Below are 27,431 nucleotides of genomic sequence, written 5' to 3'. Positions count from 1 at the left end.
TTACCACTTCAAGTTGTTCTTTGACACTAGATCTCTAGGCTTCCTTTTTTTTTTATTTATTAAACGCCCTTAATTCAGGTTCTTAACTTTTTTTTGAAGCAAAACAAAAAGCTCAAGCAAAGGCACTAGCATGTTTGAATTATATACAAGGTGTTTTGACTTTTCAGTTGCTTTCTTGTCACAATAAAAAAAATTGATGTCTAATTTCCAGAATATCGAGACAGGTTTCAAGTGATTTTAAATATTTCACTCAAGCTAAACTATGCAGCACCGACACTTTTCAAGGGTCTTCGTGTAGTGTTCGAAGTTTTTCAACACTCCGACACCCTCCGACACTCTTCGACATACAATCGACACGTAACTAGCACTCTAGACATGCTAGCGACACGCGAGTCCGACTTCTCGACACACCATTTCAATATCCACAGAGTCAATTTTAAGCATTTTTAATAAATTAAAGATCAAAATGTGAATTATTTAAAATATATATTTAAGTCATATACTCAACTAGTAAAAAAAAAATCTAATTGTGAATCCTTAATAGAAAAAGAAAAAACTCACATAGTTTTATATATGCATAGATAAAATATATATATATTTAATATATGACGTATCTCAACATATCGAAATTTTTTATTTTTTGAAAAAAAAATATATTTAATATATGACGTATCTCAACATATCGAAATTTTTTATTTTTTGAAAAAATCACGTATCCACATATCGTGCCGTACGGTGTATTGTGTTGTACATAATTAAAAGATTGGAGTTCGCGCACACATCATGAAATTTGCAAAAAAACGAGCAATAAAGAAAAACTGAAGAATGAATACCGCATCGCTCTTCCGTTCATTCAATGCGAACGCCCATTTCCTTTCCGTTCATAACTCGCTAGTCTTAACCACGCACTAGCATTTATTTGACTTTGACGAGATCGCATAATAGTTCTTTTCCCAACTCCTAAAGCGTCTGACGCGATTGCCAAAAAAAAAAAAAACAACAAAGATATGAAGACTGCCAGCTCATACGAGATTGCATTTATTAGGATTCCGAAGATACTTTGCCTTTCTCTCGAAAAATAAATAATTTAAAAAATATTTTTTATTATAAAAATAAATAAACGAAAAATATTTTTATTATCCATAAAAATATTTAGACATTATCAATAATGTAAATATTTTCACCGATTAATTATTTTAAATAATATAAATGATTATTTTTTCAAGAAAGTAATTTTCAAATCGTCCACTTTTCGCGAAATAAACAAAGCCTAAATTAATTCTACTTTCTTTTTTCGGCTTTCGAAGTGACTCGCGCCAACTAGCGTGGTTCGCATGTAAGGCTCCGCTTATTTCGTGGAAAACGAATTATTTGAAAAATAATTTTCTAAAAGCGATAGATTGTATCACTTACAAAAATTAATCAACAAATTATATTTTCATCATCCACAAAAATATCCAGATGGAAATTGTTATTGACAAAAAAATATTTCTTATTTGCTAATTATTTTAAGCGATACAAGTGATAGTCCTTAGGAAAATATTTTTAAAATTTTTTATTTTTTCACGAAACAAATGAAGCATAAATGGATTGTAGATACCTTGGACATGATGTCTTAAAATGCTTGAATCGCAGGACATTATGTCCGTGAAAACTAGCTTGTAAGATATTTTATCCTCACCATCCTTTAAAAAATCGTATTATTCATTTTTTTACGAAACAAAAGAAACTCACTTCGACTTAATTTTTTTCCGGCTTTCGAGTAACTCCAAGGTCTAAAATGAAAAAAAAAAAAAAAAGAGGGAGAGACCGTTCGATGATTATCGGAGACTGTCACGTAACATCCCACCAGGCACAGGTAGTAGTAGGAAGGTAATTCCTCACCGTCACCCGCGGCCTGACACTCCCCGCTCAGGATTCAACCACGTATCATCAGCTCCGTTTTTCCTGCAACACCACGAAGGAACTCGCTCGCTCCCTCCCGGCAAATCCTCCTCCTCTGATTCACCAGCAAGAAGGGATTCGGAGCCTGCTCATCAGCTTTTTCTCTCTCTAGGGTTTCGTCTTGCTCCTCCAGCAGCGCCAGGTTCGTCTCCGTTCGCGCGACAGCTTTCGGCTTCTTCTGTTTTCCTTTGTTTTGGGTTTCCTGTTTGGATTCTAGAGGGAGCGTTTCTTCGTTTTCTCCCTCGACATTGCTGGTGGCTTCCATGGAGAAAGTGTCTGAGAAGTTGAAGCAAGCGGAGTTGAAGAAGGAGGGCATTTCCGAGGCGTATGAGCAAGTGCACGCTCAGGCATCGAATCTCCTGTCTTTCGCTCTCATGTGGAAGGATTTGGAGGAGCATTTCGACGGCATCCAGAGGTCGTTGGAATGCCGCTCCGAGCAGCTCCTCGAGAGGGAGAGGTCGCTCGAGGAGCGCCGCCGCGTAGTCGAGTCCAAGGAGGGCGAGTTGTGTTCGTTGCAACGGAGGATCGAGGAATGTGAGGGGGAGATTGGTGGAAAGACGAGGGAACTGACTTCGGTGAAGGAACAGGTCAAGAGGCTGTGTGATGAGCGCGAGTCGGAGGAGAAGCGGTTAGTTCTAACGCGTGGCGAGCTCAGTGATTGCGTTTCCTTGATCAGAGATAAGGAGGAGGAGTTGAGTTCTCTGAGGAAGTCGATGGAGGAGTGTGTTGGGAACTATAGTTCGAAAAAAGTGGAGATGGACCTGCTGCAACAGAAAGTAAGCTTGCTAGAGAAAAAAGTTGGACAGTTGCAGATTTCGCTAGAGGAGAATGCTAGGGAACTAGATCTGGAAAGAGAGAAGTTGGAATCGACGAGGAGTTCTCACAAAAAATTGTGTGGGGAGGTCGATCTCAAAAGACTGGACTTGAGTATGGTAGAGAATTTGCTCGAGGATAGATACGAAACAGCGTGCACGAGAGAGAATCAGTTGAGCAGTCTGGAACACTCTATCGAAGAGCTTGACAGGGTGATCGTGCTCAAACAGGGAGAATTGCAGTCTCTCGAAGATGAGATAAACGACGGCTGCCTTGAACTTCAAGTTAAGGAGGAGGAACTTGGTCGAGTCAAGAAATGCGTCGAAGAGTCTACTAAAGCACTCGAATCGAAAGAGAGTCTCCTTCATTCAACAAAAGCATTGATCAAGGAGAACAATGAAAAGCTTGAATCGAAGCAAAAGCAGTATGATGCAATTGAAAAGTTGATCAGTGACCGGTCGGTGGCACTTGATTCGAAAGAGAAGGTGTTCAGGTTCATTGAAATGACTATCGGAAAGCTATCGGAAGATCTTAAGTCCAAGGAAGGTCATTTGGAGGGTATCAGGAAGTGCATAGAGCAGCTTGAAGAGGAAATGAAGTCAAAAAACGAAGAGCTTGCTTCAGTCGAAGGAAAAGAAAGAAAGGTTGGCAGATCTCTTGAATATATATGCAGGGAATTAAGTACAACCAAACGGTCTATAAAAGACCTCGATCTTGAACTTGAATCCAAAAGGAAACAGCTAGAGTCCATCGAAATTCAAAATAGGAAATCTGCAGAGAGACTTCAACTGAAAGAACAAGAGTATGCTTCCATCCAAAGCTCAATTCTTGAATGCTCACTGACCCTCGAGTCGGAAAAGAAGCAACTGGATTTGATGCAGAAGTCTATGGCAGAGTGCTCTCAAGAGCTTGAATTTAGAAAAGGGCAGTTGGATCAAATTGAAGAGAGGAGCAAGAAAGGCCGCAGACATCTTGATCTCAAGGAAAAGCACCTTCGTGCGCTTGACTTGTTAACGGAAGAATGCTGTAAGATACTCGAAATGAGAAAGAAGGATTGTGAGGTCCAACGTAATGAACTAGAATTGAGGAAGGAGCGACTTGATTTGATTGACAAGGCACTCGAGACCCGCACTAGGGAATTGGAGCTGAGAGAGAGTTTTAATGCTCTTTCTGGGTTAATGACACATGCATTAGCAAATGTATCTGCTTCGGCTTCAGAAGTAAATTCTCAACCCGGAATTGGCGTTGATGGAAAGAATCTGCTCATGTTCCTAGGTCAGCAATTCAAGGAGCACGACAGGGCGTTCTCTAAGGCACTGGAAATAATCCAAACATCAACTGATGCGGCAAAATTGGTGTTAGATGGCATTGAAGGATTCTATCCTCAGGACTCGAGCAATGGAGATGGATTAGATATTGGTATAATCAGAAGGGTTTGTATCTTCCTCTTAGAGTCTATAATAAAATTTTCAGCAAAGGTGAAGCCTCAGGTGAGGGAAGCTGCAAGGAAACTGGCCTTTGAATGGAAGGCGAAGCTAAATGTTTTGCCATCACCAGAGAATTATTTGGAGATCTGGGGTTTTTTGCAACTTTTAGTGGCATATAAGCTGGGTTCCGATTTCGATGCAAATGAAATTCAAAATCTTGTCAATTTTGTATTGCAACTCAGAAAGGGGCATGGATTGCGCCAGCTCCTAGGTTCTTCAGATGCACAACCTGGTAAGTTTTTATGCAGCTAACAACTTGCATTGATGGATCTGGTTGCCAGTTTCTTTATCATTTTGTGCCTGGGTTTTTGCAATATTGATGTTGCTTCAGCTCTCATTTCTTTATGCTAACAAAATTTTCGAACTCGAGAATAGCTGTGTATTTTAATGTTTAATGATTTGAGCTAGCAAAAACATGAAGATGCTGATTTACACTTTCTTGTAGGTTCGAGATTTCCCCAAATCAATTTGAAAATCATTAACTGGATTCTTTTTTTCTAACATTTAATTTGATAAATTTTAAATGTCTGATTCATATGGCAAGTGAAAATTTCGCTCGGGCTTCACGCTATTGCTGGTGATGGATTGAAATAAAACGCAAATCAGTGTATGTATAGTGACCATTCAGATCAACTGTCTTAACTCATGTTTACTATGTTCTAAAATATGGCCAGCCAATATATGTGGCTGATCTCAAACAACTCACTCTTTTTGGTTTTTGTTTTAACTTGGCAATCTCTAGATCAGTAGGTCCTTTTCGTTTGAACTGTATTCCAAACTTGATCAGGTTGGGCCTTCAGAACATAACATGATTCCTTAATCTTTCACACTTCTGAATTTATCTGTAAATCCTTCTTTCCTTCTTCCTTTTTTTTTTTTTTGGTAAGGTAAATTCTTCTTACTTTAAAAAGAATTACGTTTACTTTTCTGAATAGAACAAAACCTTCAAGTGGTTATTCTTTCAACATATTTACTTTTCATTTTCTTTCTCCACGCAAACCTTATGCTTTTTCGCTAGCATGGACATACAAAGTTCTATCAAATTGATTCATTAAGGCTCCTAGTCAGCAATTTTTTCACTATATTTTGGATTGGAACGATGGACCATTTATTGAGGTTTCAATGTAGTGCTTAGGTTCATGTTGCTACGGCACCAGATACGGATGTTGCGAGGTTCCATCCAATAGTTGAAGCTCTAAAGTTGGATCTCAAAAATATTTCTCTTAAGATATCTAAGCAGCAGTTGCAACCTTAAAACCTTTCTTTTGATATTGCCTTTTGCATAGTCTTTACATTTTTGTCTTGTGTCTTTCCTACTCCTCGTAGCTCGTTACTAGTTAGTATAAACTCTTGCTTGATTTTGATTTCACGTGAAACCACATATACTACAATAATCTTGATTAAGGTGGTTTTGGATTCTTATCAACTGATTTGTATATGACAGGCTCCTTGAGATCCACTCAACAGTGGCATATAAAGACTGAGGAGTCAGAGCATTGTATTGTGCATAATGCAGACGATTCTTCTGGTGGGATTACTCCACCACCAACTGGCTCTGTTGGAGGAACTCTGCAGTTTCTCCAAACTGAGCTTTTGACTGAAGATCATGCAACACTTGAAGAAATCTCGGATGTTCTGCAAAGCTCCTCTGACCCTGCAGAACTTATCCTGTATGTAATTGAGGGGTCTCATAGGCAATTCTCAAATAGTATGGATATGAATTTGGATACTGATCATCTCAGGAGTCAAATTTTTCTGTTAGAGCAGCTGATAAAAGTTTCACCTTCAACAACGAATGAAGTTAAAAAAGAAGCAATGAACCTGGCAATAGAATGGAAAATGAAACTGACAGAAAAAGCCGAGAGTTCGTTAGAGGTTTCCCGTTTTCTGCATTTCTTGGCTGCATTTAAGTTGGTTTCTTCCTTCAATGAAAATGAGATTCTGAATCTAGCAGATCGTGTTTCGCTGAATGACAATGCTCCTCTGTTACGCCAGGCCCTTGGTCTTGCCAGCAGGGTGACGGGTAAATTTTCTATGACTCATAATATTCTTCTCTTTTTTCCCCTCTTTTGGCTTTTTGAATGAAATATTTTTGCCACATGCCTTCTTATGGAATGACAGCAGCCCCAAAAACTTTGCAGATATTTATTCTTTCACTGAGTTCCAATTGAGTTTCACTTTGACACCTGTTTTTGATAACCCATCTGTTTGTTTGTTAGGAACAATATTCTTGTCTTGAGTATACATGTGTGGAGCATACTAAACAGATGGATTGGTCAAAAAGGGTGAACTTGGTTGGTTTGGAGTTGGCTAGCTAATAAGCACGTTTCAACCCATTCAAAACGACTTGGTTTTGTATGACCAGAGGCCAAAGCCAACACTACATGCTAGATAGCCAGGTTTATCATGTAGTTTACAATTTATGAGATGCTGGAGTTAATTCGCTACGTGAATCTTTAGAGAATTCGCTTAGCGAGAAAAGGTTTAAAGTTGAAACTGCAAGACTCTTGCTGAGTTGCTGCATAAAAAAATGTACAATATCTAGCTGTCTGCATTTTCCTTCTATCCTGCTGCTCTCTTTTGTTATTTAAGACAGGAATAATCATAGCACTTTTTTCATTGGGTCATTAGGAGTAATCCTTGTGCATGGCACCATAACATATACTTCAACTCATTCGGGGCATGTATGCTTTCTAATTGCCAAAAAGCTGTACGGTTTTACTCGTTATGTTCTGGTGCTACTATTACATTGAATGAGATCATGAAAAATTTTGAATGCCGTCGGTGGGATCCCAATTTCACTTTAATGTCTATCTGATTGCTGGAGTCTGGTCTTTTTTCTCTTACTGTAGTGTTTTTCTTGTTAGCGCTGTTTTATAAAGAGCTGTTCACTTTTAAGTCATCGAGCTAATGAAAATTGGTCTTGAAAGTACGGAGAGTGCTCTTTTGGTAATTGTTTCTTTGCTTTAGTTGCCCCTGAACCTTGTTTGCATTCTTGCTGACTTATCTCAGTGCCAGCTAGCACACTTGCTTCTTCCTCTGGAGTCCATCTGCAACCGCATAGAGAGAGGAAACGTATCGCTAGTGGCCCTGCAATCGATCAGCAATCCGAACAGCACCTCCATAAGTGCAGATACCTGATGAAAAATCCAGTTCACCCTGTGAATATCTGATACAACTCTCATCCTTTTTGAGTCACGAGCTAATCACCCTTGAGCACTAAGGTATTCTCTCCTAACATTAGGCCTGAGCTTTATCTGCCGCTGCCAGTTGCCTCTGACATCGGCAAAGACAAATCTTGTGTTTGTTTTCGGCAATGGTGGTGCTGATGAAGGACGGAATGTATAGATAGGTTAACATGTGCATTGTCTCGCTCTTGGAAAGTAAGTTAATGCTCTGTATATAGAAAACTTATCCTAGGCAGCTCTCAACAAGGTTGATGTGATTGTGCAGGATGATGGGAACATGCAAGTAACTTGTGCATTTATGACCACGTAGCTATTTTGCTCGCAGTTTTTAGCTTGAATTCGCGATCTATTTCATAGTGTATCTAGGCGAAGGTATGATTATATGCTGGATGCTTTCAAGTGGCGCTTCTAGTCATTTATTATGCCTTCTTACCGCAAAATCAATTCACGGCATCAATTATGTAGATCTATATGTACATCTCAAATTCTCTTTACGGCCGCTTTTCTGTTCCTTTAGTAGACGAGCTCGTTATAACGCGAGGACGTCCAAATTGTTTACCTTCAACTGGCAATTTGCTACTTCTAGTACACATGCTCGTGCCCTACTCAGGCGTACCAACATCAAGTCATTGAAAACTTGTCCTTAAGGAATTCGTTTTCCCATGACAACAAAAGGTTAAGGAGGAAACTCTTTCAGTCTTTTGTAATCAAAAGCAATTGTCAGACGCATAAAACCGTCAAACCGGTCTAGAGTTGAATGGAAAATAGATTTTCTACAAGTGGAAGATTGTTTGATTGCGAAGGAGGTCGTAAAATGTCTGTCATTTAGGGCCAATGGTATTATTATACTAAGACAAAAATCAATTGTGATAGGACGGTGAAACTGTGACGGTGAACGTTACCACGGCATGTTCTTGTGTCATATCTTTCCTATCTATCCGCATGACAAATAAGAGAGAAAATTATCTAAAATGTCTTGAATCTACTGCAGTTGCAATGATTCGGTCCTTAACTTTTTAATCCGGCCATTCTAAACTTTTGACAATTTTCCAAATGTAGCCTATCCAGTTAGTTTTGGCCACAAAACATTGATGCATATGTTTTCCATACGTGGCACAAGCGGCGTTCAAGTGGATAATTTTATAATTTTTTATTATTTTTCTGATTTTTATAATATTTTTATTTTTTCTTAATTAAAATTTTTTTTCCATTTTTCTCCGACGATCTCCGGGCTTTAGCGATGGCTGACAATCGGACAAATTGACAATACTCGACCTCCTCGAGAATTGGTGAGGTCACCATCCACCAAATCTTGATGAGTTCGAGCCTCACCATCTCGCCTGTTGTCACCTGTGGTCGGTCACCGGCCACCATCAAGACTTGGCAACCTTGACTAGCAACCGGTGCAGGAAGAATAAAAAATATATATAATAAAATTTTAAAAATTACAAAAATTATCATTGTCAAGGCCAGTAGTGCTTTATAGGCCGAGCAACATATGCATCAACGATTTCAGGAAAATTGATTAGATGGATTATATTGAAAATCGTGAAAAAAAAAATTGTGAATAGAATTTAATTGATAAAATTAAAAGATTTAAAATTGAATTCACAATAAATTTATAACTTCTTAACATTTTTTTTCCCTTAATTGGGCCCACCGTCCTCTCCCCGTCTCTCATAGCCACCGTCGCTTACCGCAGTCTCTCTCAGGAGAAAGTGTTTTCTCCCCTCACTCAGACAGTACGATCCCAAACTCCCGACTCTCTCTCTCTCTCTCTCTCTCATGATGCCACGTGTCACCCTCCAAATTCCTCCAAACCCGTAGGCGCTGAAAACTGAAGCTTCATGACCGATGAGGAGGCTTCTGCGTTGAGCGTTTCTCGGCTCGCTCGACCATGACGCTCTCTTCCTCCGCCTTCAACGCCCTGTTCAAGTCCTCCTCTCGCATCTCTTGGAAATCTGTACTCCTCTCACATCTCTTTCTCCCGGACTTCGGTCGAGATTGAACCGTTTGATCCACCAGTTTGACGCCGGTTGAGTTCCCCAGCAGAATGATATACATTGACCCCTGCCTCTCTCTCTCTCTGTCTCGCAGACTGGGAAGTTGCAGCAGACCCTCGCCGGCAGCATAGAGAAGTCAGGCGTCGCTCTGCACTCGGGTAAGGTCTCGAGGGTGACGGTACGGCCGCATCTCGCCGGCGGCGGCAGGTGTTTCGAGTTCCAGTCCCACTTCGTACCGGCGTCGATCGATCACGTTGAAGAATCGCCCCTTTGCACCACGCTTTCCAAGGACGGGTACAGAGTCCGCACCGTTGAGCACTTGCTTTCCGCTTTGGAGGCCACTGGCGTCGACAATTGCCGGATCGAGGTTGTCAGCCTTGATGCTGGAGATCGCGATGTGGAGGTTCGTGCTATAATGTTTGAACTTGTTTTAAACAAGGCTTTTCTTTTGTCACTTTCAATCTTGCATTTTGTAGTGCATCCGACAAGATAATTCTGAAGAAGTGTTAGATTATACTTCCAGTTGTTCTTTCCGTTGAATTTGTCTGCTTGGTATTACTTGGGGTTGGTATACTCTCGACGAGTAAGGTTAGGAATGCGAAGATTGATTGCAAAATAGATCTATGGAGCAACGTGACGAACAACCTAAACAAGTGTGTTGTCTTCAAGCATCCAACAAGAATGTCTCCCGTAATTTCTTAAGTTACTTTCATATAGCAGTCTTTGTATTTTGTATCTCCGCATGATTCACACAGAACTATATAGTCCTTTAACTTCCATGACTTTTGAGCTAAGTCTTGCTGATGCTTAGGGGATGCTTCATATTGCCCCTTTCTCTTGTCAGTTAATATTGACAAACATACAGCCAGGTCTTTGATCAGACCAATTCTTCTTTCAGATTGTACTTTTTTCCCTTCTAAACTACAACAGTGAAGGCCTTGAGCATTGCGATATAAACTCCATTGAGCTTGCACATATGCTACTCGGTATCCTTATCACTTAGTCCAGGATCCCTCCCATCAAGGGTGTAAAGTAATCTCAATCCAGAAAGTATCTGTTGTTTGTTTCAATGTAGTTTTAGTACGAAATTTCACCTCATTGGCAGATTGCTCTGTCAAATGCATCATGGCAATTAACGGACATATATCTATGTTTGATCCTATAGTTTCAGGGCATGGTGAAAAAGGTTCAGTGCTTGTTCCGAGGTCAATAGCTCGGGTGTAAATATTATCGAATCAGATGAGAAAACGGATACAATTTGTGATATTTGTTTTGCAGGTTCCTATTTTAGATGGATCAGCAGGTGAATGGGTGGAGGCAATAGAAGGGGTTGGTTTAAAGGTGGCGAAAGATGCTTGTGGAGACAGTCTTGAGAAAATGGCACCATATTTGGAGGAACCAGTGCATGTCTGGAGGAATGATTCTTTTGTGATTGCATTCCCCTCATCACAGGTCCACATCAGCTGTGGGATCAACTTTCCACATGTAGGTATCTTCTTTTATATAACAGGCTGAGGCTTTGGCTGTTAGAAGGCACAGAAGTTATTCCCTCTTCTTTAATAATTGCTAATCTTGCTCAAAAAGAGAGTCATTGGTAGGTTGTTTAACTACTTATTTAAATTCTTCCAGTGGTTTACCTGAATTTTCTTTTTTTAAAATGTAAATGCCATGATGATTTCTTAAGCCTTTCTTAACTATTTCCTTCTGGCAATGAAGATTTTGTTAGCTATGGAATTATTCAAGTTTTCAACAAGATCAAGGAGATATCAACCTGTTACAGGAGGGGAGGGGCTACTTAGTCACAATCGTGAATTGGGAAGTATGGGCCTTCAAATAACCTGGATATTAGGAAAGTGGTTCTCGCTGTTAGATGACACCTTTTCCTTATTTGAATTCTAATTGCCTGTAAACCTTCCTGATTCATCATGGGACAAGATGATTTTAGTAATAGTAGTATATCAGTCTAGGGTCTATTTTGGGCTGGGAACTTCTCTTATTGCTTGCTTATTTTTTTCAATTGAGATATTAGCTTAGTTTTAAATATTTTTGGTCAGAAGATATTAGCCTTATTTTGAGAACAAAATATGGGCACCTTCAAGGGATTCCGTGTCTGAGCATTTGAACCAGAGATTTACGATAGGCCAGCTAATTACTGATAATGAGCTACGAATGTTAATGTTGTAATCTCTGCATTGCCATCTTCCTTACCATGGTCCATGTTCCTCACCTCGGTGATACCATAAGATTCTTATATTGATTAGCGATCCTTTAACTAAATTTTATTATGAAAAATTTCCGTTACTTGGAGATGAAAATATGGGTTTACTCGTTTGATCTGATGAACTCTAGGACAATGTAATATCCATCATGGCTCTTCACTTATAGCAATTCTCTTCTTGCTGTTGCTCTGTGCTCCACTTTCCGTTTTTATAGATTAGGAGAAGTTAAATCTCCATCTCCCTAATTTCAGATTCAGGTTGGCAAATGTATGTTGTGCATGGATGCACTGCTTTATATGTGTTCGTACTGTCTATGACACTTACCTGACATTGTCCGGGTCACTAGCTTGATTAATCTGACTGAATCTTGTCGGATATATTTTGAAGCTTCAAAGTGGCTGTTGAATAGGACTGGTTTTGTTGGACGATTCAAACTCTCATCATGTTGTTATTTTCTCAAGCCCCATATTCTTTGCTTGAGTGGTGCTTTTTAGCACCACTATACCACCACCTTACTTAGTAGTCATTGGAAGCTAAATCTGTGATCTGTGCTCATTCTAGCTACACGTGCATCTATATTGGCTAAACATTTAGGTAAATGTGAGGTTGAGAGATGCTAAGCAATCAGATGAAGATTAGTGGGGTCATCAGGTGCAATGCGGTGTTTGAGTCACTAAATAATACCTTTATTTGTCATTATTATGTCGGTGATGCAGGTCCCATCTATTGGCTGCCAGTGGTTCTCCTCTTCTATTGAACACGATTCCTTTTATAAAAGGGAAATTGCTCCTTCACGAACCTTTTGCATTTACGAGGAGGTCAGTTATTTTGTCACCATGGCACTCGCCACTCCTCCCAATCCATATCTTACTCTCCTATGCATGGATCTCCCTTCCCTACCGCAATAGAAAAAGGTTGTACTTCAGTGTAGCGACATTGCTAGACACACACTTTCTTTTTCAATTACAAAACATACCTTTCCTGATTTTTCACCATGATTTTGATAACTGGAAAACTTGACTTATAAAGTCAAGACAGTTCGTCAGTCCATGCCCATTTACACCTCTTCAGCTATCACAGCACTGATCAAGGCACTGGGGGATACTAAATTGTCCGTAGTGAGGGTCTCACTTACGCAGTTATGAACGAAAAAAACAATCTTGCATCTGTTAATATTAGTGGATGAACTATTGACATCTATAACTATTTTGCATGCCTATAAACTACTGCTGCTTGACAAATCGCTGGATATTACCTTCGCTTGCATTTTGTGTGCGTTTATTCTACCTTTTGACAGCTAAAAAGAAAATAATAGCAGAGTAAACAAAACATAGAAGTCCTCCTTGCATATTGATATGTTTCCTACCGTGTCTGTGAAATATATTTGCTTGAACTGACGGAGTCTAGAAATTTGATGTACTGAGTGCAAATTTCACATCTGCCCCGCTCACAACCAAGAGTGTTGGAATGCTGGGTGATTCATGAATACTATTAGTAGTATGAATTTGCTATACGATCAGTGGTTGGGAATATTATCTTTTATGTTTACTATACACTTATGCCTTTTGTTTTGTTTGGTAAACGCACTCGTCTTATTACCTTAATTTGTGCCATCTGGGCAACAGATTATCTTTTTTTCCACAAAACTATTTTCCTGTTACTAAGGGCCTGTATGGTAACTATTATGGTTCTCTAATTCTATTTTCCGGAGCAAAAAAAAGATGAGAATTATGTTTGGTAATGTAACCGATTCTAATTCTGATTCTGTTCCCAGAAACTGTTTTGGAGCAAAAGCAAAAGCAAAAAAACAAAAAAACAAAAAAACAAAAAAAAAAGTTGATTCCGGAAAAAAGAATCACTTTTGAGAATCACAAAACAGAATGAAGTCCCACATCTCTCACTTTTCGTTCGACCTAAAACAGAACGACGTCTCATTTTCAAAGAAAAATATATAATATAATAAAATTAAAGTAAGAAATAAAAAAATTCAAAAAAAAATCCAAAATATCAGAAAAATTTCAGAAACTCCCTAAGAATAGAAAAAACTTAAATTAGGCTAGATTGACCTTATTTTCATAAATTTGGGCCTAGATTTCCTAGATTTCATAGATTTTGTTCTTTTTTAGGAAAATTATAAACACTTTTGAAATTAAACTCACACCACATTTTTATAAGCCCTTAAGGCTTCTTTAGGGTTTTATGAAGTGATTTATCAATGCCATGATTCTTTGATTGTGCATTTGATTTTATTGGTTGTGATTTGCCTAGGTTTATGTACTTTAGTCGTAGTTTGGTTTTAGAAAATTTTGAAAAAAGACAAAAATAACCAACGTGAACACTTAGCAAGCTCTCGTTCTTAAGATTTGGATGAATTAAGATTGAGATTTGATTTTCTAGAACAAAAAATGCACACCAATGCGGGGTAGTGTAGTGCGGTGCATTTTCCCTACATAAACGAGGGTGTCGCTTATGTTGGTTGTCCGTTCGCTCAAAAGAGTTGGATGAAACCCCATAATAAATGGCGAAAATGACTCGTGGTGATTCTTGATGTTTATTTTTATATTTTAATATGCATATGTTATATACGAGAATCAGTATGAATTAATCTTCGGTTAATTCAAAATGTAGGATGAAATTTCACAAAGTAACTATGTAATTATTTGACTTAAATGACAAAAATTGGGAAGAGCAATTGTTCTCGGGAACAAAAATTATGTGCAGTTACCAAACGTGTTTCTGTTCGAGGAATATAAATTTTATGCGATTACCAAACGTATTCTGATTCTCTAAAACTTGTTCAGGGAATAAAATTAGAAAGTCATTTTAATCAGAATTACTTTTTCGGATCAGAATGGTTGCCATATACGCTCATATTTGCATTTGTCTTGAATGATGCGGACCTTATTTTTAGCAAAAGATCTCCCTTAGTGTTGGCTTTTCCACCTAAAGCCAGATCTGATATTGCAATATTTTCTTAGGTGGAGAAAATGCGCAGCAGCGGATTGATAAAAGGAGGCTCACTAGAAAATGCATTGGTTTGTAGGTGAGATCTTGGAACCTCTTCATTCTCTCTCTTGTTTTTTTCTTTTTTTTTTTTGCTTAGTGAGTTAAATGAATGGCTGAAACAAGGGTCACCGACTACTGGTATTTTTTTTTTTTTTTGGTAAGGGACTACTGGTAGTTTTAGAACCTGAATTTTCAAAGAAGAAATGCTTAAGTTTTGTTGGAAGACGGTGCGAGACATTATGCTGCGTAATGTCCCAAAGTTGTCTTTTGAAACTTTTGGAATCAACAAGCCAAAGCAGGCAGCATGCTTCTCTTTTTTGCTCCATTGATTGACATTTTGCATTCCGGAAATCATCTACAGTGCAGATAAAGGTTGGTTAAACCCGCCATTGCGTTTTGATGAGGAACCGTGTCGCCATAAGGCCTTGGATATTATTGGTGATCTTTCTCTTTTTGCACGGTGCGGTAGCCAAGGGCTTCCAGTGGGACATGTAGTTGCTTACAAGGTATTTACCCATTTCACTTTTAAAATTTTTCGTGTTTTCCATGTAACTGGAGAATGCCATATTGGAATATGTCCCTTTTTTTTCCTGCCGAAGGAAAAATTATGAAATGTAAACTTTCATGTGCAAATATTAAGGTGATTATGATGGTGCAAAATGGCGTGTACCGATTGAGATACTCAAAAGTATGTTCAAATTTCATAGTAAATTACAAATCTGAATTGTACTGACCATAAAACATTATATTTCTAGAAAGTAGATGCATTGTAAAACTTGACACAATATAATGATGTTACCTTATCATTGCTGTACGCGAGATATTCGGATATGTTTAAATTTAGCGGATAGCCCTGCTTGACTTAGGTTCACATCGTATGCGAGAAATTCAGATGGATGGCATTGACTTTGTCCAACTTTCTGAGTTATCTATCACTTTGTCGTTGGTTATGGAGATGTTCCCTGGATACTTAAGGATCCTTTTGGATGTTTGTTTTCTTAAGAAAAATGGAAGGTCATTTTCCCTTGCATGGAGGGATTACTGTAGCATCTGGAGTCAATTCTGACAGAAATTGATTGCTGTTGAGCATGTTTATGGTTTCTGATGTTCCTTATTGTCAATGCTACCAATAGCAAAATTAGTTAGTGGGTTTTGCTTAAAAGTGGAAAAGTAATTCCAGATTTCCAAACTTACACGGAGGGGAGGCTCGCATTGTTAAGATAATAAGGCTAACCCCTGCTGTAGTTGGCTCAAGTGGGTCTCAAGTTAATTCCTTCGATGGGATGCTTAATGCCTTCTGCTGCAGCTTGTTGGTTAGGCATATACCTGTTACTACTTTGTGGAGCTTTTCAGAATCAATGCTGCCAATGAAGTCCTCTCTCTTTCTCCCACATCAACGAAAAAAAGACCACCCGTGGCCCTACCCAAAATAGCAGGGGACATAGAGAGAGGAAGCACAGAACGCAAATCTAGGAATTAGAAGAGGGAGCAGGGTAGGTATAAAGGAGAGTATCTAATAGTCGATCTCTAGAAACTTTCAGTGTATGTCATACCTTTGGATGTAATCATCTCTTCTTAGTGCCTTTGTAGCAATGATACATTGTTTGGAAATTTGAAGGGTGAAAATTGTCCTTCTGTGGCCCTACCCGAAAGAGCAGGGGATGAGAGACATCACACAAGACAAATTTAGAAATTGGAAAGGAGAGTATCAAATAGTCGATCTCTACAAATTTTCAGTCATACATTTGGATGCAATCATTTCTTCGTAGTGCCCTTGTAGCAATGGGGCATTGTCTGGCAATTTTGACTGGAGATAATTGTCGTATAGTCCCTTTATTTTGGGTGTTTTAGTCAGAGACCACTTGGACTCATATTTGGCCATATCAGTCCCTGCAATTTTGACAAGTTGTCGAACCCCCCTCTGACAAACTTCCAATGGGATTCCCCGCTGCCATTGTCCTACGTGGCAATGTCATGGGCGTTGTTGGTGCATTGACATTTTATGGAATCTACCGGTTAACCAAATATATTGAGGGACTAACATCATCATCTATAAAGTACACTAGCTCACTTGACCTAGCACCCAAAGCAAGGGAGGTGTAGATGCAGTTTTCCCTTTCGGTTCCCATTTAATTGCTCTGTATTTCGACTAGCATACTCACCTTTCTATGCCATAATCTAGTTCTTCCTTTGATGCAAAAGTAGAGAAAGCTGAACATGGAAACATTTCTTTTGGCTGCATTTCTTCTGTTCTAGGTAACATGGGTAATTATTTTTTCGGCATGGAGTGTGCCTTTACTGGCTTTGTAGTTCTGTACTTATGTATAGTTGTGATAACTGTAATATGCAATCTCAAGAATGTTAAATGCTAACTTTTGGATATAATTACAGAGTGGCCATGCGCTGCATGCTGGGTTTTTACGCTGCTTGGCATAGTTCATGAGCAAGATTGGCTAACTGTACTCAAGATGTCCCAAATTAAAGTCCCACTCACAATGCAAGGAACTTGATGATAGAATATGTTCTTCCTCTGATGAAACACCGAAAGGGCAGCAGTTTGAATGCTTTAGGGATCATCTCACCATCATCCTAAGATTATTCTGCGCAAAGCCAGGTAAGAATCTTCTTGATAAGAACATCTAAGTGGTCTAGCACCATGAGATACCTAGATGCTTGCACCCAGAGGTACCCCTGCAGGTGACATTAACTACTAGCCAATTTCGAGAAGATGCTCCAAGTGCAAAATGTTCAGAAGCAGTTGCTGTCTGACTAGAGGATTCAGCTACGATCAGAACCATATGTTGAATAGAGCTGCATTAATATGGATGGTTCTTGCTATTTGGAGCAAAAGTATCAGTCAGCCTTTTCTTGCGGGAACCTGAAGTTAGCTCTCCTCACTTATGCAGCTACTGGCAAATTGGGGAAAAATCTGCCAGGAAGAATGATTTGCTTGTTTGTGGGTAACTTTTTAAGTCTCGAAAATGGTGCATTAGTTCATTACAATTTGAGTAAATCATTCCAAGGATGTGATTTGGCAATAGTTCAACCTACAAACCCTTCCTCAGGCTTGAGTTTATGCCTGTTCTATCACAGTGGCCTCATAAACTACGGGAACCGATCCAGAATGACTTTGCTTAACTTGCCTATAATACAACAAGAACATGACCCGACACATAGAAGGCCAGTCACACGTTTCATCATCATAAGGGGAACTATTCCAATGCGATCATACCGCGTTCTAGTTAATTCAAATTGTTGGAATTTGGCCTCATTGTGTATTCCGCCACCAGCTGCGCAAAGGATGACGACTTGTTGTCGAGTAGCCTCTTCGGAGAATCATATCCTTCCACCAGCCCTGTACAGGGATCAGGAGAGCCATCTTATTTCACTTAAGAAAAGATTAATGCAGAATGCAACAGCAAGAGCAAGGAGAAATTGTTAAAAGATACTGACCAAGATCTAAAACAAGAACTATGACGCTATCAAGAACAGAAGTGATACGATGCTGTACAGTCAGCAAAGTGATGCCGCAGAGTTTGCTGAATCAGATTATCGGTAGCTGTGTCAACAGATGCGGTAGCTGTATCTATTCACATTATACACAGCATTACGTATGTGATCTTAAATGTACTTTGATCACAGACGTTGGATTCCTTAGTAAAAAAAAAAAACTCATCAACACCTTTAATGTACTTCGATGGAACCGGCGTTCACTAGTCTGTGAATGAGTTGATTCTTGTTCGACTACACACCAGGTGTCGTCGGCAATACTAAGAGATCAGTCCGGGTCTTTGAAAATAACATTATATAATGTCTTCATTCAGTCGTAGACTCTCGGGATGGATCCCCAAAGCGCTTGGAAATCTTGTGCGTTTGAACCTCCACCTTTTCCATTGATGGATGCACAGGTTACTTGCAGCAAAACTACAAGGTCTTCTGGGGAGCAAACTTAGCAGCGTCCTAGAATTTGAAAAGTTCTCCAAGTCCTCAAGCTTTCCCGACCACTTGATCAAGGCAACTGATCAGAGTACCTGCTGAAAATGCCGGCATTCTTGCGACTTTGACCAAGTTGCCTTACTTCTTTTGTTTTATGGAAAGATTTATGTTGTTGACCTCTCCGGTAAATAGTAACATGTCCCGTCTTGCTGTTGTTTCATCGTTTCTATCAGGATGGTTGGAAGGGAGATTATCTATGGTTGCTGGAACTATTGTCAGCAAGTGACGGCTATTGTTTATCGCCAGGCACCTCATAAAAGCATCTGTATGGCCTGAGATTTGAGGGCCGCCGAGACAGGTCGCGAAATGGGAATACTTGAGCATATGTTTACCTATCGTTAGCTGGAACTGAATTCCATTTGGTGATTTAACTGACCTATGTGAGGACTTTGTCATCACAGGAATGCTGCGTAGCTCCTTACTCTTCTATCTATGATAGTCATTTTCATCGAAGACTCTTTAACTGTATTCACTAGCTCAGTTAAACCTTTACTTATTGGTTATTGTCCAAAAAGATGTGCATATTTCCACCTTATCCCTCGCATCTTATTGACGGGTGAATTGGATCCATAAGGATCGACCATATGCATAAGTATAGGTATTATATGTGATCCGGGCCTTGCATTGAACCTAACAAACCTTGTCTCAACCAGATCGTTGAGCCAAGCAAGTTACATACTGTTTTATCGGATTATTGTCCACTTATCCGGCGCATCTTATGTCATGTTCATGCAAAATCGGAACAGATGAGTCGAGGTCCAAGCCAAACGCCTCTCAAATGACTAGCCTCGCCTCCTAAGTCATCGGGCCAATTTTCCCCTGATCAAGGCAAGTTATGGCCAAGTCCATCCGCGTCACTGCCATCAACACCACATCCACCAAGACGGCCGCTTCTGTTACCTTTCATCAACCGCGATGGCCGTCTTATTACACTCACTGAACAGGCATGCCAGCATCAAATGCACTGGATAGAAGTCCCAACTCCAAGCCCCCGCGCAGCTTCAAGTACATTCCACCCAACACAACGCAGCTGCTTTCATTGAGCAAACCTAACTTAGCCGGGATATATTAAAGCCATACCTCACTTGAACGACCAGGTCCTCCAAGTTGGATGGTCCAACCAGAACTAGGGCATCTTTTCTTCGTTGCGGGCAAATTGTCCTAAGCACCATTTCTCTAAAATTAGTCGAAGATATCGAGCTTAAAACCCATTGGCGCCGTGTCGCCAAAAGACAACTTCCGCACGCAAAACACTTTCCACGTTGTCCCGGCGGCGGGCACAACAGAAAAGCAAACACAGTGGCTTTGTCTCGAAAGAAACGAACGACACATGCCCGCTAGGACTGCCTATGAATTAGTGAGGAGACACACTTAACATAGTATTGTGTCCAAATCAATCGCTCTCCAGCCCGATGCCATAATTCTCTACGGCACATAAAAGCCTATATTTACGGATCTTACCTCTCTCCCAAGCCACAACGACAATATGATATTCCAAGTAAGGTGGTGCACTAACCTCTAGCGTTTGCAAATTCGCCCTTGAAGGTGTCACTGGATTTTACTTTCCAATCTTATCCTAAAGCTTGTAAAAAATGGTCGTTTATCATAAACCATTTTGGTACTGAACTGGGTCGCTGCTTATTCTGCTTGAATGCACGCTGATCGGAAAATAACCCGAGGACGACGTCTTCTGAGGGATCAAGATATTACAAGTGTCGTAGTTTTTGTGCAGTGCTTACATGAGTGACATGGCTTTTAAAAAGTGTTTACTTGAGTGTATCTTTCAATCTATCATTTTAGTGCCGTAACTTTAAAAATGTTCGCTAGAACTGTCTTGCCACGACGGATCTTTAGTAGTTGTGGTGAACGTTTTTAAAAAATTTATAATGCTCGAGTGATCGATTAGAAGCGATGCGATTCGTTACGAACACTTTTTGTTTTAGTACTCAAGTAATCGATTGAAAAGTTATGACGCTTAAGTGAACGTTGTACAACAGTTATAATATTTATGGTGTCATTTTCTTGATTTTCTCATCTTGGTGAAAAAATCTTCCTAGACCGAACATGAATTGTATGTATTTGACACATTTAGTAAAGGGTCCGAAGATAGGTGCAGAAGCTTATGTCAAACTTGATGGGATAACAGTGTGTGCAAAAGAATCGGGAACCGGACCGGTTCCAATAAATGCGAACTGGGGAGTACCAGTCCAGTTCCCGGTCCCAAGTTTGGAACTGCCCACCCAGATCGGACCAAGTACGCCTTTGGTCAATGCAATGAGTTCAAAAAACTTTCCGATTTCGTCCCCAGATTTTGTTCCAACCGCGAACCCCCAAACCTGAATCAATGGTGATGGTCGTTGTCACCATGCCCATCCGGTGGTCCTCCCGGACTCCCAACTTCAAGCCGTCAAGAAACGAGACATGTGACCAATGATGTTTCTACATTGGCAAAGGACTACGTTAAACTGGTAAATCTTGCAGTGTAGCTAGTTACCAATATATTGGTATAGTTGACAGTAAGAGAACAAGGCCTCGCCTCCCTCTCATCTCTCTCTCCATCGCCTCAATCTACGGTCCGGTTCCTGGACCCACTCCAGGACCGGACCACCGGTTAGGGAATTGCCCACCTTAGAATGGATCATCCCTAGATAATTGTTCAAAAAGTCTTAAACCTATTTTACGGCAACCAATCCATTCCTAAACATTTTAATTTGACCGATTTAGTCTTGTACCTTTTGATGATGTGTCAATATAGTCTTCCCGGCAATTTTGACAAAAGATTGCTAATGTGGATGACAGCCGTTCTACATGGCACGTTTGACTAAGACAACTAGCGCCGACATGGATGATCTTTTATTTATTTTTAGATATTTGATTATTTTATTTCTATTTTCCTTTTCTTTCCTTTCCTATTTCTTTTTTCTTTCTTTCCTATTTCCCTTTGCCGGTCATCGGGGCCTTGGCAAGGGCCGACAATGTTTGTTGGCCACGGGCGATGGCCAAGACGCCCTCGTCGGCCACGGTCCTCACCAAATCCGAGCGAGGGCTGGTCGGTGACCGGTGGAGGGAAATAGGGAAAGCAAAAAAAAAAAAAAGGAAAGAAAATGACAGGAAAAAAAAGGAAATAAATGAGAAAGTTTAGAAAAATAAAAAAATGATATTATCAAAATCGCCTACGTCAACAATTTCCGACCAATTGTCAAAAGGTTTAGGACTAAGTTAGCCAATTGAAAATTTTATGATTGAATTGACTACCATACAATAGATTTAGAATTTTTCGGATAAGTTTTCGCACAATTCATACTACTACTAACGAAACTTAAGTACTTATCGAATGCCAAGTTTTTCTTGGGAAAATCATCTTACTCAATTCACTTTACTACCATCCTTGTCATGAAGGTGTTAAAAATTGACTACTAGAGTTTTCCGTACTCTGCAATGTTCATGCAAACAACGGGTTGATTTTACAAGTGTTACCGTTACCGTCGCCATGGCGACCATCACCTAATTCAGTACAATGTTTGGTCAATAAAACATAGAGATGTGGCGAGGGTAGATTAGATATCATATCCCTAAGCAAAGTTTAGTAAAACACATCATCGTGCATTTGTTTCGCGAAAAATAAATGATTTGGTAAATATCTTCCTCAAAATGAAAGTTTGTATCGCTTGCAAAAATGAATAAATGACAAATGCTTACATTGTCCACAAAGATGTTTAGACATAAATTGATGTTGATAATGAAAATATTTTCTAGTCGATTAACCATCTCAAGCGATACGGTTGATCGTTTTTTATATAAAAAAAAATGCTTACCAAATCATTTATTTTTAGCGAAATAAATGGAGCCGAAATTCCATTTCCTAACAAAGTTGCAAGCTACTTTGAAATCTTCTAATTTTGAGATTTTGCATCTTTTGACTGAATTTGGGACCATCACTGCATGCTAGCTCTCCACGACTATGATCTCTAGAAAGGCTACTACACATCGTCAAGCCAACCACGTGTCTCAAAACTTTCGTATCTCATCAAAATAAACATCTTCGATGTTGCACCATCGAAATTAAACAAGGTATTTCAAGAAAAAAAATTCCCAAAAAAAAAGACAAACATGGCACATATAAATAATATTGCCCCGACTCTATATATACGAAAGATAGAAACCCTAAAGGCCAAAAGATCAGGAATTCGTGCTAGCTTTCACACGTCGAGATGACTTTGCTATTGCTGCTAGCCTACGCCTTCCCAAGTTCCCATACATGCAATTACAACATGAAGGAAGATTATAAGCCAATAGATTCCCTATTTTTTCTTTTCCACTTCGCAAGGAATGTAAGAACATAAGTCAATGAAGAAAATCTGGATCGATATCCGCAAAAAGAGGAACTTGGATGACTTTTTCTATTGAGTAGATTATACTCTCCCTTTGATTAGAAGTCAAACAAATGATGCATTATATTACCCACTTCCATGTTTTGCTCCACGAAATGACCTCATATTGCACTTACACCTTATCACAAATTTTTAAGTAAATTTATGTGCTAGGGGTATAGTCGTGGATGATAAGGGACTTCGATCCGATGCTCGTGTTTTCTGCTTTAGTTTAAAGCTCCGTTTTGTTTCGCAGAGGAATGAATAATTTAAATATATATTTTCCTCAAAGTGACCGCTTATATTGCTTGCAAAAATGAATGAACGAAAAATATTTTTATCGTTCACATAGATGTATAGACATAATTTGTTTTCGGTAATGAATATACTTTTTATTGTCATTTTGCAAATGATATAAGCAATTATTTTTAAGAAAATATTTTTTAAATCATTCATTTGCTGTAAAAAAAAAAAAAGAAACCTAGGTAAATTTAGGTTGTCCATCGATCAAGATTATGTGAATCAAATGCAATCTTACACATTAGGCGATCAAACGAGAAAAGACTTCTTTTAACATACATAAATTCGATGCGGTGATTCTTAAAGGCCGTAGAAATTATTCATATTTTTAAAAGCATACTCACTCCACCCTCATAACCGTAAATCCTACATAATCTAACTAAAATCCACAACATATGTGAGAAATGAGATAGTGCGCTTTCACGATATCTCGAGAGATCGATGCCAACTCTTAATCACGTGCATTTGCGCCCCAATTCTATACAAATGGCCGTCGTTTGTCAACGCTTGAAAATTCTTCGGTTGAGATTTATTATTTTATCGAGATCTATAATGCCATTATTCAACCGCCAATTGATGAGTAAGCATTGCCTAATGAACTCACCCAACACCGCCCATCCCCCAAACGGTGTCGATGGAAAGAGCCACCGATTCATCTCTTCATCTCTTCATCGAATCAAATTAGCTGAAGGTGTGCGTTCATGAGCCCATGCTAAAGTTTCAATCATTGCCTGCCGAAACTCTTTACGGGGGGCAGGAGGAGTAGAGTAGCACACAAGACGAGGAGGGAACTACAGGCAAAAACAAAAGTAAGGGGAGGGCCCCGCATGAAGGCTAAGCAAAAGCCCCCAAGGAGCAGGTGGACTGTCCACATCTCCGATCCGTCGATTCGCCCGCAATTGAGCTTCGTTTATCTCGCAAAAAACGAACGATTCGAAAAAATATTTTCTTAAAAGCGATCATTTGTATTCCTTATAAAAATAACTAAACAAAAAATATTTTTTATCGTCCACTAAAATATGCAAAAATAAATTATTATCGACGATGAAAGCATTTCCAATTGAATAATTATTTCAAATGACATAAGTAATTATTTTTTTAGAAAACGTTTTCGAAATTATTCATTTTTTACGAAATGGTGTTCATTTGCGTTCGTTTGTTTACAAATGACCCCAAACCAGAAACTGATTGCTGGACGCTGGTCTCTCTTTTCTCTCTCTTCCGTGTTCATTTCCTTTGCTGTTTCGTTTCCTCTGCGTTGCAAAAGTTGTTGTCTCGACGAGAGAGGAGTAAGTATCGACGAGCATGGTAAGTATCTTGAATTGAATTGAATGGTGTTGGTTGTGACTTGTGCGGGACTGCTCATGCGCTTTTGTTAGTCTCACGTATCTCACGCATAGAAAGTCCTTGATCACATTGCATGAGTATACGAAAAAACTCGTAAACTTATTATGTTTGCACCAATTTAGTCATAAATCTTTCAACTGTGCCAATTGCGTTCTGAACATCTTCATGTTTTGTTAATTGAGTCCATTTGATCAATTTTCTCCGGGAATCACTAACGTGGATGCCGGTCGTCCTACGTGGCACGACCGGCACTAACGTGGAGAATTTTTATTAGTATTTTAATATTTTGTTCGAATTTTTATTAATTTTTAATTTTTAATTTTTTACTCTTCTTTACATTTTTTTGTTGTTGTGGTTGGTGAGGGTTGCAGCATTCGCCCGACCTCACCAAATGTGGGCAAGGTAGCCTCGGCCCCCAGCTGCGATGGTCCGGGCGAGGGCCCAACGACCCATGCCGACCACAATAAAAAAAAAAAGGAACAGAAAATAAAAAGAAATTTTTTTCGAAAAAGTTAAAACAATTTTAAAAAAAATTTATTTACGTCAACGCCAATCTTACCACGTAGGGCGACCGACATCCACGTCGGCGATTTCCGACCGAATGAACTCAATTAACAAAATATGAAAAGGTTTACGACCCCGATTGGCACAATCAAAAGACTTAGGATTGAATTGACAAAAGTGCAATAGGTTTAAGACTTTATTGATAATTTTCCGTACCTAAATGTCTCGTTTTCTTTTTTATCGCCAGTAGTATCGTGTACCAAAAATCTAGCTGTTAACACCACCGTATCGTGCCACTAGAGAATCAACTAGCCAGTTGTCTTTATGGCATCATCACCTCGAATTGTTAGGCGTTCGGTTTTAGGACGCTATCAAAGCGGCGTTTCTAGGGACCATATATGCTTGTGCGTGTTGCTCATTCATAGCGCGCGTACCACAGCATAAGCAACATGCGCTAGAGAATACATGCCGTGCACTGTGTAATTAGGGTACCGAAAATGAAAATTCAACCTACCGAGTGCGGTTAACAAAGCATACTTAATTTGGCATAAGACGGTCGGCACAAACACGGTCGGCACGTCGAAAACTATGGCGTTTCCTCGAACGGCTGCTTTGTCAAACATTTCTAGATACTCGTTAACGAAACATTTTCGACCGGCCGCGCGATTCTTGAACTTCACGAAAAAAAAAAACGATAATTAACGTGTAGATCCTAGACTCATAGCCATTAGGGCGCAATGCGTTCACGAAATTGTAATTGAAGGGTGACCAACTTCTCCCCCCTAGCGTTTAACAGCGAAAGCTCCATCCAAATGGGACTTCCTACACTTGTCAAAAGACTTGGTTTTAGGACAAAAGGTGACAAAGAGAGAATAATCTCCACAAACCTGTGGCCACGTGGCACGCTCCAGGACAAAGGAAACCGTGATCCATAATCAAGCTCTTTCTTTTCTTGTCATGCCTTTTCGATTCGACGGTTGAGATGAGAATACATTCGTACGTGGGGAAGTTGACCGGGTGGGACTAGCGTAACAAGGTAATCCCGACCGTTCCGAGCCGGACAGAACTTGACCCGGTTAGAACTTAAGATTACAGATTGTGTGATGTGACGAAATAGTACAAGGCTGCATTAATCCGTCCGAATTTAAATTGAAATAAGATACGATGGGGTAGGAGTAATCTTGTAAATAACCTTTGGATTATGAAAATTCTTATGTGTTTTGTGCAATTTGAGATAAAATTGAGAATCTTTCGAAATTCAACTTGCCCATTGCAATCTCGTGAAGGGTCTTCAAATCTCACCCCTTGAGCTCCCTCACCAGCTCTCCCTTCAGTTTCTTCCGGTTCCTCTGGTTTCTCTTTTTATAAATGGTTAATATCACGAAAAACCCCAAATTAGTATACATGTGACAAATTTATCGCAAACTATTTTTTTAACCATTAAAAACCCTAAACTAATACACCTTTAACAAATTTATTTCAAACTGGTATACTTTTGATAAATTTACCTTCTTTAAGTTTTCGTTAAATTTTATCGTCAAATTGCTGATTTGGATGACACATGACATTTGTCGGATGTACACGTTCATGGTTTTTACCCTCTAGTAGTCACATGCGTATCAATTTAGGGGTTTTTGTGCTATTAATCCAATTTAACGGAAACTAACAGAGGGTAAATTTGTCACATGTGTATCAGTTTGAGATTTTTAGTAGTTAAAATAATTTGTTTAGGGTAAATTTATTACAAATATACCGGTTTGGAGCTTTTGATGGTAGAAAAATATGGTTTATGGTAAATTTATCACGGATATATCAATTTGCGGGTTTTTGTGGTAAAAAGAGCAGTTTATGGTATATTTGTCATAGGTGCACTAGCTTAGGATTTTTCATAGTATTAACCGTTTTATAAATGGCCCCACTTAATTTATACGATTTTCTCTTTTTGCATTGCAAAATTTTTTTTTTTTTTGGGAGGGGGGTGGTGTGGTTGCCGAATTGAAGGACATTGTTTTCGATATTTATTTGGATTTATGGAAATGCACTTATTAATGTTGTAGTGGGTATGTGAGTCGGTCATTCAAAGACGTATACTCTCCCTTTCTCCGAGCACCCATTAATTGTTCCTAAATATCATTTCATGACTTCACCTTAATGTTGTAGTGGATGTCTGGCCTGATTTGTTAACGTTTTTGATTCCCTATGTTTTTTTTCTCTTTTGTTCCTCAGAATAGAAAAAAAGAAAAGAAAAAAATCC

General features: G+C 39.2%; 2 protein-coding genes and 1 long non-coding RNA gene across 6 annotated transcripts; 2 read left to right on the top strand and 1 right to left on the bottom strand.

The window, feature by feature from the left end:
- The first annotated feature begins 1,972 nt into the window (after positions 1-1,972).
- LOC115728613 (cingulin-like protein 1) lies at positions 1,973-7,815 on the top strand. Of its 3 annotated transcripts, XM_048280826.1 has the most exons (4): positions 1,973-2,237; positions 2,352-4,476; positions 5,689-6,267; positions 7,257-7,815. In XM_048280826.1, the coding sequence occupies exons 1-4, from the start codon at positions 2,208-2,210 to the stop codon at positions 7,415-7,417; spliced, it is 2,895 nt and encodes a 964-aa protein (XP_048136783.1). In that variant the 5' UTR covers positions 1,973-2,207; the 3' UTR covers positions 7,418-7,815. The 3 variants fall into 3 exon arrangements, with proteins under 3 accessions (XP_048136783.1, XP_030514812.1, XP_030514804.1); XM_030658952.2 differs by having other exon boundaries at positions 1,973-4,476; positions 7,263-7,815; XM_030658944.2 differs by having other exon boundaries at positions 1,973-4,476.
- Positions 7,816-9,235: 1,420 nt separating this feature from the next.
- LOC115728642 (probable UDP-3-O-acyl-N-acetylglucosamine deacetylase 1, mitochondrial) lies at positions 9,236-17,273 on the top strand. Of its 2 annotated transcripts, none has more exons than XM_030658979.2 (7): positions 9,236-9,395; positions 9,530-9,838; positions 10,714-10,920; positions 12,371-12,472; positions 14,633-14,697; positions 15,022-15,166; positions 17,052-17,273. In XM_030658979.2, exons 1-7 carry the CDS (start codon positions 9,330-9,332, stop codon positions 17,094-17,096), a joined length of 939 nt encoding a protein of 312 aa, XP_030514839.1. In that variant the 5' UTR covers positions 9,236-9,329; the 3' UTR covers positions 17,097-17,273. The 2 variants fall into 2 exon arrangements, with proteins under 2 accessions (XP_030514839.1, XP_048136362.1); XM_048280405.1 differs by lacking the exon at positions 17,052-17,273 and adding an exon at positions 15,859-16,358.
- Positions 17,274-17,660: 387 nt separating this feature from the next.
- On the bottom strand, positions 17,661-18,161 carry LOC125315436. Its single transcript, XR_007198696.1, has 2 exons — positions 18,114-18,161; positions 17,661-18,015 (listed from the first exon to the last, which is right to left on the bottom strand). It is a non-coding gene; the product is annotated as an uncharacterized LOC125315436 (long non-coding RNA).
- Positions 18,162-27,431: the final 9,270 nt, after the last annotated feature.

The sequence above is a fragment of the Rhodamnia argentea genome, chromosome 6 (genome assembly GCF_020921035.1).
Source record: "Rhodamnia argentea isolate NSW1041297 chromosome 6, ASM2092103v1, whole genome shotgun sequence".
Lineage (NCBI taxonomy): Eukaryota > Viridiplantae > Streptophyta > Magnoliopsida > Myrtales > Myrtaceae > Rhodamnia > Rhodamnia argentea.
The sequence above is the reverse complement of the archived record's forward strand: the minus strand, read 5'-3'. Positions and strand labels throughout refer to the sequence as shown.

Bases quoted from the DNA above. Each gene is read 5' to 3' on its own strand.
- LOC115728613 (XM_030658944.2), top strand. From the start codon at position 2,208: ATGGAGAAAGTGTCTGAGAAGTTGAAGCAAGCGGAGTTGAAGAAGGAG. The intron at 4,477-5,688 runs GTAAGTTTTTAT...TGTATATGACAG, and splicing joins TTCTTCAGATGCACAACCTG to GCTCCTTGAGATCCACTCAA. The intron at 6,268-7,256 runs GTAAATTTTCTA...GACTTATCTCAG, and splicing joins TCTTGCCAGCAGGGTGACGG to TGCCAGCTAGCACACTTGCT.
- LOC115728642 (XM_030658979.2), top strand. From the start codon at position 9,330: ATGACGCTCTCTTCCTCCGCCTTCAACGCCCTGTTCAAGTCCTCCTCT. The intron at 14,698-15,021 runs GTGAGATCTTGG...AATCATCTACAG, and splicing joins GAAAATGCATTGGTTTGTAG to TGCAGATAAAGGTTGGTTAA. The intron at 15,167-17,051 runs GTATTTACCCAT...ATATAATTACAG, and splicing joins GACATGTAGTTGCTTACAAG to AGTGGCCATGCGCTGCATGC.